General features: G+C 39.5%; 1 protein-coding gene across 10 annotated transcripts in view; it reads left to right on the forward strand.

Annotated features, from left to right (window-relative positions):
- The window catches only part of SPART (spartin), a 270,881-nt gene that overhangs the window by 228,042 nt on the left and 28,741 nt on the right, over positions 1-14,098 (forward strand). For 4 of the 10 annotated variants that reach the window (XM_027116507.1, XM_027116499.1, XM_027116506.1 and 1 more), the window contains one exon: positions 12,035-12,846. In XM_027116507.1, the coding sequence (XP_026972308.1) occupies positions 12,037-12,846 (810 nt within the window). In that variant the 5' untranslated portion in view covers positions 12,035-12,036. Of the gene's footprint in view, positions 1-1,197; positions 1,502-1,717; positions 1,857-2,347; positions 2,420-4,708; positions 4,730-6,431; positions 6,673-12,034; positions 12,847-14,098 lie in introns of those variants that run through there. The other 6 variants (XM_027116501.1, XM_027116502.1, XM_027116503.1 and 3 more) reach the window with 6 other exon arrangements.

Raw genomic sequence — 14,098 nt, forward strand, 5'->3', positions numbered from 1 at the left:
AATATAGTTTTAAAAACTGATGATGGATATAAAATTATCTGGTATTTAGGTTCCACTGGCTACAATTCAAAGTTACGTAACTGTTTCATTTTAGAATGTCAATTTACAATAAAACAATTTGCATCCCTTGCAACTCTCTAAGTGAGATGAAAAATTTTGATGCTCCATCTAAAAATGAGGGAGAAGGTACAGAGTCACAGTTTTTCAGAATTCTTTTTAAGGTGTGTAAGAGCAAAATCATCTAAAACCACTGTGTTAATGTATACAACCCTTAGAGGTTTTTCTCTTTGGGATGGCTGGCTGTTATCTTTCTGAGACTCCAGAGAACTACCAAGTGGCACTGCCAGATTTTAAATTTAAAAGCCTCCCCCCCAGTAGTCATCCAATATTCCCCATCATTAATTAATTTTGATTGAGGGGAGTAACAATTCATCTGGAATTAAGTCTCTGCCATCCTTTAAAAAGTCACTTAGTCTTAAGAGCTCAGGGCACATCATATATATGTATGTATACATATGTATATAGTTTTTTAAGGCAGGTCTATTCAAGAGTATAAAATCTGACATCTTTTGACTGAAGAAAAACATACAACCTAAAAGTTTCAAGATTAAGTTTTATTCAGGGCTCTTACTAAGGACAGTTGCCTGGGACACAGCCTCTCAGATAACTCTGAGGAACTGCTCTGAAGAGATAAGGGAGGAACCAGGATATGTAGGAGTTCTGTGGGGCTTTCTGGTTTTGGTTTTGGTTTTTTTTTTTTTTTTTTTTTTTTTTGCTTTAAAAATGTGGTAGAACATCAAAAGATTACCGCTAATCACAAAGAACAGACGTCTAAAGTTCATGATCTTAGTGCTTCTCTCTATATGGGAAGATGCAAGAGTCTGGGCTCATTATTCCATAGATATGCATCTTTACTATCTAGGGCCAGTATCCAAAGCATAGACCGCTTTCGATTTTTCTCCATCCTAAACTCCCCTCAGGGCTTATGGGCGGGGGCAGGGGGCAGGCTTTGGCTTGATCCTTGTAGGACCGGAAAAGCAGGTAGCATTCCCTGTCCACACAGCTATGCTATCTTACTAATTTTAAAGAACTTCTGAAGAAAAGTAGAGTATGTTTACTCTGATCTTCCCCTGTTAGCTTTCCATAATCATAAATGGTATCGGCACACTTGCTATTTAACCTTAGGAATCAGGAATTTAACATTTTTTGCCGTGCTGCTACAGACTTCTGGCGCACACGGCTCCCCCTAGCCGTCAGAGCGCTCACGGCCCACCGCTCTCGCCCACTCCCCCCAGCCGCCTGGGGTCCGCGGAGAGCAAGAGACTGCGCAAGCGCGGGGCCGTCGACGTGGCCGGGAGACCATGGTTGGGGGTCCGCGCTGAGTCGCTGGCTCAAGTGGTTGTCTCTGGGCCTTCCGCCCTCCAGCCTTTTCTCGCCCTAGAGTTTTACGGGACTCAGGGGTTCGAAGTGGACTGACGTCTCCCCAGAGACCATTGAGAAGGTCAGAGTGGACAGAATTTAGGCTGGGCAGGCGGGGACGAGTCCCCCGGGCAAAAGCCCAGTGGGCCTCCCGTGAAAGCCGAGTTGCGCGGGCTGCGCGCTCGCGCTCGGGTCACGCGGGAGCCGGGCTGGCGGGCCGGGCGGCGCGGCAGCGTGACGTGGCGCGCGGCTCCGGAGGCTTTGTCAGTTCCGGCGTGCGGGCGCCAGTGTGCGGGGCGCAGGAAACCGCGGAACGGCGGGCTGGTCCCGGCTGAGCGCTCGGCGGCGGCTGCGCCGTGTCTGAGGAAGCGGGCGCTGGGCTGCGGCCGGGGAGCTCTTCGGCCGGTGCCGAAGCGCCCGAGGTCTGGAAGGCACAGGTGGGGCTGCGGCCGGCGGGAGGGACGCCCCTGCGCGGGCCCCCAAGGCGGGCGGGTTTGTGCGAGCGTCCCGAGCCCGCGGGCTGGCCGGGCGAGAAGGCCGCGGCCCCGAATCCAAGTCTGGGAGATGAAACTTTCCGGGAAGGGAGCAATTTTGGGAGAGAATAGTCTGAGAAGTTGTTCTTAGTTAGCCCCCATCGCATAGGTTTATGGAACCTTCGCACTCCCTACTTCCTCTCCTCTATTTACTGTTTTGTCGCAGAGCGCCGCCTTTCTCGCTTCGGTCGCAGCCCTCCCGACGCATCTCTATTGATCAGTTTTTGCTGCCCCACCCCCGGTGTTTATGTTGGCTCTGAGAATCGATTATTCACCCTCACCCAGCGCTTACAGCTTCGTGAAAGTTCGATAGTCTTTCTTTCCACAAAGGTCAACATTAGGAACGGATAGCTCGCGATTTTACTCCTTCGAATACGATTGTTCGTGTTTATTAGGGATTGAGCACTGCAGCAGGTCCCTCCGACTTCATTTCTGTGTCTGGAAGAAGTTTCTCTTGGAATGCGCAGGTTCGTGACACGGCATTATTGCGTTCCCGTAGGCCTGGCACAGTTCTGCAGTCTCTAATTGTAATGAATTGCTTTACTCTGACTCTTGAGAATGCTCGAGATTTGCCTTAGTGTATTGTAATTTAACGGATTTGCCTTCAAGATTGTTGTTGCCTGTGAAATTACGTTGCCTTAAATATATAGGGATTCAGCAGTTTTCTTTGAAATTTCCAAAAGCAAGTCAAAAAAAGGTAATATAAGAAAGCCCCCCCCATTATAAATGGAACTATTTTTTTATTCGCTCTCGTTCACATTAAAGGACCTCATTTGGTGACTTTATATGAAACGTGTTTGAAATAGGAAGCTTTTATGTGTGTCGTCTCTTAACCTGTGGGGCTTTCTGAAACGTCATTGTGTGTAGTTCCTCTAGCAAGCCAGAGTAGGGTGGGATGCTACAGGAGGCAGTTACAGACAGGTCTTTGGAAGAAATTCCCGCTCCTTTTTTTTTTGTTTTGTTTTGTAAAGGGCCAGATGGGCGGGCATTAGAGCAACTTCTGATGCTCCTTCTAGGGAGATGAATAGCTGTATTATTAAAGACTACTAGTGATGTTGACCGTTAACATGATTGTTATTACTTTCAGTGTTTATGGGATTGAACTAAGTCCAAGGGTTTGGTTCAGAATTTAACCTTTGCTCCTCAGTATTTTTTTTAAAGCGCGCGCGCACACACGGTTATATTTGAAACAAATATATTTTACTTCTTTTATTAGAACGTTTAAAAAATAACTTAAATGTGCCATTGGTATCTGGAGACAGCTTTTGGTTGTGATTGAAGATGGTTATAGTGGTGTAGGTACTGTTTTATTTAATACTTCAGATTGACATTTCAAAGACTTTTTCTGTCCCCAACTTTCAAAATTCAAGCGTCAAATCATGTAATAATAGCTTTTATCTTTTCAAGACACTTGATAAACACTTAAATATGGTTAAGGATATGATAGACATTGTTTTTTTCTAAAGTCACCATCGTATAGTCCTATTCCAGTGAAATGCATTTTCTCAGAGGTTACTGATAATAAAGCAAATCCCAGAACAACGACAAAATAAAAATATAATATTTTAGTACAGACTTTTTTCTTTCTGTGTTGAGATTCCCAAATGCATTTCACGGGAAAGATACACAGGCTCTTCTCCCTGCTAAATTTTTTTCTCTTCAGAGTAGAGATGCCCAGCAAGGAAGGCTGTTCAGCAGCAGCTGACCCATGGAATCACACACCCCCACCCCCATGCACACACGTGTGTGCACACACATGCCTGCCTTCCCTTTGAATAGCTCTCCCATTTCCTTCAGTGACACATTATTTAGGAAATCTTTCAGCACACTATGTGAAATAAGCTTTGAAATAAAGATATATGCAAGGTCATACTGCTTCTACCTACGGTTCCTTTATTGTGCCTTCTTTCTGCCTTTAAATGTTATCTGTTTTTTTAAGGCTTAAGAGGTAAGTCTACCATGAAGCACTCCAAGTACCTTTCACACCTCCCTCACTCTGCTAACTTGTAAGCATAGCAAGAGGTTTAGCTTTGGAATCAGACATTTCATTTCATTTTCTTGACAAATATCTATTGAGCCTGTCTCTTTGAATCTGTCTCTTCCATTTACTAGTTCATTTACTAGTTCTTGAGCAAGCTGCTCAATATTTGTAAATGATTTTCTAAATCAGATCAAACCTCCAAGGATATGAGGAGTAAATGGAGCGTAGAACAGTGCCAAGCACATCCAAAGAGCTTAATAAGAGGTAGTGAATTACGGTGCTTCTAAGCGCCACATACCATGTTTATTTTGTGTTTGCAATATAATAGTGAGTGGCTTTAGAACAGTGTTTTTAATTTGCTTGCGAACCCCCAAAATAATTTTTGTAAAACTATCCCCCTTGCACACGATAGGTTGTTTTATAATGTTTTACATCATACTTTCAGGTAGTTGGAAAGGACGCAGTTTCCCACGTGGTATAGATACTGACATTTCAATATAAAATTGATACATCACTCAACTGTATCTCAAGGAGTATCATATTGCACTTTTATAGCCATCACCATCAGTTTTAAAAATACATGGGTTTTTTTTTTTCCAGTACGCGGGCCTCTCACTGGTGTGGCCTCTCCCGTTGCGGAGCACAGGCTCCGGGTGTGCAGGCTCAGCGGCCATGGCTCACGGGCCCAGCCGCTCCGCGGCATGTGGGATCTTCCCAGACCGGGGCACAAACCCGTGTCCCCTGCATGGGCAGGTGGACTCTCAACCACTGCGCCACCAGGGAAGCCCAATACGTGGTATTTTACACAGTTCCTTTTTCTTGAAATTGTACTTTGATTTTTACCCACCCCCACTGGATATTATCTTAATGTAATTTATTTATGCCTGACAGCTTTTTATTCTGTCATACATGTCTTTAATAAAAATATTTGTGTAAGTTGAAACTAAATTTTAAAAATTTCCTTTAACTGTAACTCTAGGAGTTATTTTTCTTCTGGATTGAATTATTACAAGTAGTAATAGTTGGTCAGAACAGTGTAATACCTGATGGATTTTGACAAAGAATAAATATGAAAAATGGAAGTTTAGTGGAAATTTATATCTTAACGAGATTGATAGTTGGAGTGGTGCCTCAGTTGAAATTGACACCTCTGACTTTTTTGGGCTGTTTCATAGTACCATGCCTTTCCATTCTGGGGAATACACCATAGTAAAAATAGGAATGAGTGAGAGGTATTTTTGGTAAAGTTTTGTAAAGTGGGAAGATTGAAAGGAGCTTGGAAGAGGAAAAACAACAGTATGATAGCTGAACTGCAGGCATATTCCCAGGGAGGTCAGTTTTAGTGAGGAGTACTAAATGGAAGTACAGGGATCTGCAAGCCTTTTTCTTAGGATTATATATGTTGTTGCAACATGTTCCTTGACAAATCTTCACGTGCCCTAGGGGTACACATTCCCTAATTTAAAGACCATTTGAGCAGTGGTTATCAACGGGGGATGATTTTGCTGCCAGGGTACATTTGGCAATGTCTGGACACATTTTTGATCTGTCACATGGCGGGTGGAGGGTGTGCTGCTTCTGGCAGCTAGTAGATAGAGATCAGAGTGTGATTAAACATCCTACAGTGATCAGGACAGCCTCCCATAACAAAGAATTTTCCAGCCCAAAATGTCAATCAAACCGAGGTTGAGAAGCCCTGGTTTAGAGGATTAGTTTTGGAATCAGACTATTTAACTCTATAACCTAGGGCAGTGGGTTAGTAAACTTTTTTTGTAAAGTGCCAGACAGTAGATAGTAAAATATTTTAGGCTTGTGGGACACATATGATCTCTGTTGCATATCCTTGTTTTTATAACCCTTTAAAAATGTGAATATAATTATTAGCTCCAAGGTCTTTCAGGAACATGTGATCTAAGGCAGTTACTGCCTTCAAACCTCAATTTTTTTCCCTCTGCAAAGTACTAGTGATAGTAACAATGTCTCAGGAGTTGTTTGTAAGGATTAAATGAGATAAACATCTAGCATAGTCTCCAGCACACATTAAACGCTCAATAAATTGTGCATTGGTGGTAGTGGTATCCTGTAGCAAGTAGCAAAAAAGTGGGTGCCAGGTCACAGTGTTGTTCAAGACCCTATTCAAATCAATTTGACAAACTTAAAATGCTGGTTAAATTCCCAGATCAGCTCACAAAAGCCTGTTTAACCTCTGCTGTCTTGCTTTGTGAACTCTGAGCCTCCTTGTACCCTAAGGGACGTGGAGTGCAGAATTCCTGTCCCCTGGTTTCTAAGGGAAGATCTACTGACATTCTATTCTAAAGACGGAATTCCAGGGAAAGGAAATTTGATTTTGATAGGGGATTCAAGGTAGGGCAAGTGAGGTCTGATTATGGTCAATTGTATATGATGTTTTCTAAATTGGAGACTGAATATATATATTCTCTCGACTACTATGAAGTCACTGCATGATAAAGCTAACCAATGGTTTGTTTCTTTTTCAGGTTAGAAAGTATGGTTAGGCCAGTTTTGGTGATGCCTTTATAATGTAAATTGTTGCAAAAACAGCCTTATTCTGTTATTATAATTTTTAATGAGATCACAGGAAGACAGTCTCTAAAACTGCAGTATCCACAGTAGGCACATGTGGGTATTGAGCGCTTGAGATGAAGGTACCTGGAATTGAGATCTGCTTCAAGCATAAAATACACACTAAGTTTCAAAGACTTAATGCCAAAAAATAAGGTAAACTATCTCATTAATAATTTGCATATTGGGTATATGTTGGAATAATATTTTGGCTGTATTTGGATAAATAAATAGCATCACTGAGATTTCTTTTTACTTTTTAAATGTGGCTGTTAGAATATTTTAAATTACATATGCAGTTAACAGTATAATTCTGTTAGACAATCTGCTCTAAAGCTTCAGTTTACTTTTTAAAAATTAGTAATTAATTTTTTATCCTGTACATATTATTAAGAATTAGATATTTTTACAAGACTTGCAGTGAAAATCAGAGGTCCCACCCTCCCAGCCTCATCCCTTACTCCCAAAGGCAGCATGTTTCAATTTTCTTACCAATTCTTTTGGTCTTTCTGTCTAAATCTGTGAACAGGACGCTTATATTGCTACTTTATTTTATTTTTCAGTTTTAGGCATTGTCCATTAATTTCCTAGTAGGAAAGATGAAATTTCAGGTCTTCCATCCTGTACCACAGGCACAGAAACTTTCTATCCATCCATCTTCCCATCTTCTCAGTATGGTTGTATTATAATTTTGCTTGTATCAAGATTCATTATTTACATTATTATGACATTAATCAAAACTGAAACATGATATACATGATTACTTTTCTTTCTAGCTCAGCATCTTGTTTTCCCTGGAGTTAATAATTGTCTTGATTTTTATTTCCTTAGTTTACCATGTACTTATCACTGATTAAACCCTGAGTCCTCCCACAGTTATTTATTGGGTTGGCCAAAAGGTTAGTTTGGTTTTTTCAGTAAGATGGCTCTAGTAGCACTTAGTTGTCTTTAACTTCATTCAAAACAATTTTGTTAGATTGTATGTGACAGCTGTCATATCAGCATGCATTTTAAAAAAGACTTATCAAAATTGGTGAATTTTAATATTGAAGATGGGAGAAAAAAAGCAACATTTTTGGCATATTATGGTTATTACTTTAAGAAAGGTAAAAACGCAATGGAAACACACAAAAAGATTTGTGCAGTGTATGGAGAAGGTGCTGTGACTGATCGAACGTGTCAAAAGTGGTTTGCGAAGTTTCATGCTGGAGATTTCTCGCTGGACAACGCTCCACAGTCGGGTAGACCAGTTGAAGTTCATAACGATAAAATCGAGACATTAATGGAGAACAATCAACGTTATACCACGCAGGAGATAGCTGACATACTCAAAATATCCAAATCAAGCATTGAAAATCATTTGCACCAGCTTGGTTACGTTCATCATTTTGATGTTTGGGTTCCACATAAGTTAAGCGAAAAAAACCTCCTTGATCATATTTCCGCATGAGATTCTCTACTTAAACGTAATGAAAACATTCCTTTTTAAAAAACAAATTGTGACAGGTGATGAAAAGTGGATACTGTACAATAATGTGGAAAGGAAGAGATCATGGGGCAGACAAAACGAACCACCACCACCCACACCAAAGGCTGGTCTTCATCCAAAGAAGGTGATGTTGTGTATATGGTGGGATTGGAAGGGAGCCCTCTATTATGAGCTCCTTCTGGAAAACCAAATGATTAATTCCAACAAGTACCGCTCCTAATTAGACCAACTGAAAGCAGCACTCGAAGAAAAGTGTCCAGAATTAGTCAACAGAAAACACATAATCTTCTATCAGGATAACACAAGACCGCATGTTTCTTTGATGACCAGGCAAAAACTGTCACAGCTTGGCTGGGAAGTTCTGATTCATCTACCATATTCACCAGACATTGCACCTTCGGATTTCCATTCATTTCTGTCTTTATCTCATAATGGAAAAAACTTCAGTTCCCTGGAAGACTGTAAAAGACACCTGGAACAGTTCTTTGCTCAAAAGGATAAAAAGTTTTGGGAAGATGTAATTACGAAGTTGCCTGAAAAATGGCAGAAGGTAGTGGAACAAAAGGGTGAATATGTTGTTCAATAAAGTTCTTGGTGAAAATGAAAAATGTGTGTTTTATTTTTACTTAAAAACCAGAGGCATTTTTTGGCCAACCTAATAGATCTCTTCTCAAAACTTAAGAACACATTAGGTATTCTATCAATTTTAGTTGCTTGAAGACATCTCTGGAGTCCTGTCTTCTACTCCAGTAAGAACTGGTTGCGCAATTGTCATCTGTGAACTGCTGTCATCAGACTTGTGATTCCTTTCATCAAACAGAGAATCCAAGAAAAAGAAGGCGTAATATCTGAGCAATCACTTGGCTGGGTTTGGAAGTTATTTTCACTCAGAGTCATGAATTAATTATACTATTTTCTTCTAACTTCTGTTGGGTTTAAGAAGTTCCTTAGCAATCTTATTTCTCTATTTATTTATTTATTTTTATGGATAAGCCCTTTTAAGATGGTACCTTTGAGCCTAATGTTCTGAAATTTCATGGTTGTGGGGTTTTTTTCATCCTTTGTTCATGGGTCTTTTTAATCTGGGATTTTGTGCTTTCCAGTTCTGGGAAATTCTTTGAATTGTTTCTTCAGCTCTTCTATCCCTGATATTTTTTTTAATCTATTCTCTATTTCTGGAAATTTTGTTATTCAGATGTCAGACCTTCTAGACTGAGTTCTCTCTAATTTTCTTGTCTGTTCTTTCCTATTTTTCATCTCTTTGTCTTTTTGCTCTGCTTTGCAGAAATTTTCTATAATTTTTAACCTTATATTCTCATCCCTCTACTGAGTTTTTCTTTCCAGCTATTTTGTATGCAATTTTTAAAAGCTCCTTTAGTTCTTTGTCCTTTTTTGTATGTGTATATCCTGTTTTTATTTCATGGATGCAGTATTTTCTTTTTCTTTATGTTGATACAAAGGTTTTTGGAAGTGTTCTTCTCCCTGCATATTATCCATTTCGACCAAATTGCATTGTTCTTATTTTTCTTTTCTTTCATATTAGATGTTTTCCTCACCAGTTTTCTGATTCTTAGCTCTCTGCTTATGTATAAGATTGGGGCACTAAAATGTTAATTGGAGACTCTGGGGTAGAGCCTATCAACCATGGCTTCTCTGAAGAGTTAGTTGCTTGGACAGTTCCTGGGGGGACTCTCAGTGTCACTTTCTTTAGGTTTTTCCTCTTGGTGGTGGTCAGATTTCTCAGAGAAGACACTATAATCTTTTTTCTGGAGTGGTACCTATCTGCCTGAACTCTAAGACCCAAGTTGGGGAGAAAAGGTTGAAGGTCTCAGTATTCAGTATCTAATTTTTCATCGTCCTGCTTTTGATACTTACCCTTAATCATGTCTGATAGTTCCTGTCCTGAGACATTTTATTTTATGCTCTTTTGAATTAAAATATCCAGTCTTCTTTCAGGGCTGAAGAGAAATAGTGTTTTGGGGTGCTTGGTATAGGAGAGATCTAAAGGTCTACTTTGTAAATTAGCTTTGAATCAGTCCTTTTTTCAGCTCTACCTCTACTCCCTCTTCCAGAGGAAGATTGAATCCCATCAGTTCCTGTGCCTTTCGGAGGTTCTGTGATGAGATATAAATGGGGCTGTTTCTCTGGTTTCCCGATTGACAGTGTAGGCTTCAGCTTTCTCAAATCTGTTTTGTGAGTTACTACTTGTCTTCCTCCTTTTTCAGAAACAAAGCCCTGTTGACTCTTCATCCTCCCTCTTTGTGAGTTACGGCTTTGTTATTTGTTTTATAAAAGGATATAATAAGGCGCAATATAGTGCACTAATCTTAATTAGATTTACAGATTTTTTTATGTATGTATACACCCATGTAATCACTCAGATCAAGATAGAGAGCATTTTCATACGCTGTAAGGTCCCCTCGTGTCCCTTCCAAGTCTATACCAACACCTGTAATCATTATTTTTGTTTCTATCATAATAGACTAGTTTTGCTTGTTCCTCAACTTTACCTGTAAAATCATATAGTATAGTATAGTAGTCTCAATATGAAGTCTTTTGTATGTGGCTTCTTTTGTGCAGTTGGTGAGATTCATCAGTGTTACAGGCATCAATTTAAAAAAAAAATCCTACGTATTACCGCATCATATAAATATGCCACTATTTATCCCTTCTCCTGTGGGTGGGCATTTGGGTTGTTTCGATTTTTTGGCTTTTGTGAATAAAGCTGCTGTGAATATGATTGTACATGTTTTTGGTGTGTATATTCATTCATTTCTCTTGGTTATATACCTCTAAACGGAATTGCTGGGTCATAGAGTGGGTGTATGTAGCTTTGGTAGAAATGCCAAATTTCCATAGTGGCTGTAGCATTTTTCACTTCCACTAGCAAAGTATATGAGAGTTCCAGCTGCCATCTTCTCTAACGCTCGTCAGTCTTCAGTTTCAGCTTCCTGATAAGTATATATAGCTGACCCTTGAACAACAGGGGATAAGGGGCACCAGTCCCCACAGGATCAGCAGTCCCTCTGCTGCTGTCTCTGCCTCAAACACAAAGGAATCGATACATGACTCATCCAAGGGCAGGAAGCTGAAACAGTTTGGATAGAAGCAGGATGCAGACCCCAGTTCTTTTGATTCCATGTAATGTGATCTCTAATCAAACACACTTTCCCCCATACTTAGTTAATTTAAAGAGCTGTAAAATGAAAATACAGTACTGTATTTACTGAAAAAATCCTTGTATAAGTGGATCCCCTACTGTTCAAGGGTCAGCTGTAGTTATATTATGGATTTTAGTTTCATTTCCCTGAGGGGATCATGTGTTGAACACCTTTTCACACGTCATTTAAATATCCTCTTTTGTGAAGTACCTGTTCATGCCTTTTTCTCATTGAAAAGAATGCTTATGCTTTTTTCATAACCTTGTAAGTCATTTTAATGGAGTTTTGGGAGGGAACAGGGCTAACTGCATGTGAGTAACCTGCCGCCTTTAAGTGGAATTTGGGTACTTTAAAGCTTCACTCAGATCATTTTTTTTTCTCATTTCTGTCCTCTCCAATGTACGATTCAACCTCATTTTTAATTAGCTACTATAATCTGGAATTATAATGAATTTTAGAGTAAGACTTTTTTGTTCCGACCTTAAAGGTACAGGGAACTTTTATTTCTTGTAAGAAACTAGAACAAGAAAATTATTCAACAGATGTGTTCTGGCTTATTCTCTTATGTTTTTTAATTAAAAAGATATTTATCAGAAACTAACACCATTGTAAAACAGTTATACTCCAATAAAGATGTTAAAAAAAAAGATATTTAGGACCAAGAGTATTATTTATTTATCCATTCAACAAATACATATTGAGTGCTTTCTCTATTGTCAGATCTAATAATAGGCTTAGGGAATACATCAGTGAACAGGACAGACAAGCAAGGCTCCAATCCTCTGAAATATATTCAGGTAGGAGAAACTGATAATAAGTAAACAAAGAGCTAAATAAGGTAATTAAAGATGTATTTCCTGTTTTGCAGAAATGGAACAAGAGCCACAAGACGGAGAACCTGCTGAAATTAAGATCATCAAGGAAGCATACAAGAAGGCCTTTTTATTTGTTAATAAAGGACTGAATACAGATGAATTAGGTCAGAAAGAAGAAGCAAAGAACTACTATAAGCAAGGAATAGGGCACTTGCTCAGAGGAATCAGCATTTCATCAGCAGATCCCGAACACATAGGTCCTGGGTGGGAATCTGCTAGACAGATGCAACAGAAAATGAAAGAAACACTACAGAATGTACGTACCAGGTTGGAAATTCTAGAGAAGGGTCTTGCCACTTCTCTACGGAATGATCTTCAGGAGGTGCCCAAGTTATATCCAGAATTTCCGCCTAAAGATATGTCTGAAAAGTCACTGGAGCCTCAGTCCTTTAATTCACTTCCTCAGCACAATGAAGTAAATGGAAACACTTCAACTACAAGTACAGAATCAGTTTCTACACATAGTACTTTTTCCTTACCATCTCAAAGTCATCCATCAGAAGCACCTCCTGCTTATACTCCTCAGGCTGCTGAGGGTCACTACACTGTATCCTATGGAACAGAATCTGGGGAGTTCTCATCAGTTGGGGAAAACTTTTATAGGAATCATTCTCAGCCACCTCCTCTTGAGACCTTAGGGCTAGATGCAGATGAGTTGATTTTGATACCAAATGGAGTACAGATTTTTTTTGTAAATCCTGCGGGGGAGGTTAGTGCACCTTCATATCCTGGGTACCTTCGAATCGTGAGGTTCTTGGATAATTCTCTTGATACAGTTCTAAACCGTCCTCCTGGGTTTCTTCAGGTAAGCCAAAGAAAAATGTAAACATAATTTGAAATATGTGTAGAATATATTATTTTTATTTGTAAATATTTATAATGTGTCCAAGACAGTAAGTGCAAAAAGATTATTATAAATTCTAGTTCCTTTTTAAATATATTTCATGAAATTTATGAGCCTTGAGCATCTATGTTTGTGTTTGATAGCCTTTCTTTTTCCTTTTCTTTAGATGTAAACTCTTGTTTTAGTACTGAATTTGTGAATACAGGACCTGAGGGAAATCAGAATATTCATCCTTAACTTGTAATTTTTTATCTGAAGAAGAAACGTAATAACTTTGATTTCAAAAGGGATTTATGTAACTCATGTGTGAATGTATAACTGTAAATTTCTATACATGTCAAGCCCCAGCTGAGGGGCTGAACTGGGCTAGATCCAGTGTCTGGAATAGTGGTTCTCAACTAGTAGGAATACCCGCCACCCCCAGTCACCCCATCATGGGATATTTTGGCAGTAGTTGGGGACATTTTTGGTCATCACAACTGGGACTGGGGAGTGTGCTATTGCCACTGGCATATATGGTGGGTAGAGGCCAGGTGTACTGCTAAACATCTAAACAGGATCGCTCTCATCAATAAAAAAATTAACTGAAAATTTCAGTCATGCCAAGGTTGAGAAACCCTGGTCTACAAGTAGAGACTGTGACGATCATCTAAGATGCAGTTCTAACTTTCCAAGCACATAAATTTACCAGGATGCCCTTGGTCCAAGAACAAAGACTGGTGCTAAGTAAAAGTTGTTGTTAGGAAACTTGTGGAATTTGTAAGGTATTCTGAAGGTGATGGTCCAACATCAATCTGTTTTTAAAAGAGTGGACATTGGCACAGGGAGATGGGGTTCTAGAAGTAAGGATTCAGTATACATTGGGTATAACAAAAGGGTTTGCATGTAAGGGAGATGACTATTTGAGCAAGGCAGGTGCTTTTATCCAGAGTCCAGATGATGTGGTTTAGTTACAGTACTAGTTATCCAGATTTATTTTCTCTCTTGGTATATTCTATTTTCAGTTCTTATGCAGCTTATACATGGAGTCAACTTGAAGGTTGTTTAAAGATAGTTGGAGACTTACTAGGGATGTATGAAGGAGATATTTTGGGGCATTGTTGAAAGGAAAACTTCATTAATGGACAGGAAGAATAGTGTGAATCCCATAAGTTATTTTAAAAAAGAAGCCTTGAGGTTAAAAAGAGTAGGCTTTTTGACTGGCATTGGGAGG

Source organism: Aethalodelphis obliquidens, unplaced genomic scaffold (genome assembly GCF_003676395.1).
Source record: "Aethalodelphis obliquidens isolate GAN/ISIS:26980383/991018 unplaced genomic scaffold, ASM367639v1 scaffold16, whole genome shotgun sequence".
NCBI lineage: Eukaryota > Metazoa > Chordata > Mammalia > Artiodactyla > Delphinidae > Aethalodelphis > Aethalodelphis obliquidens.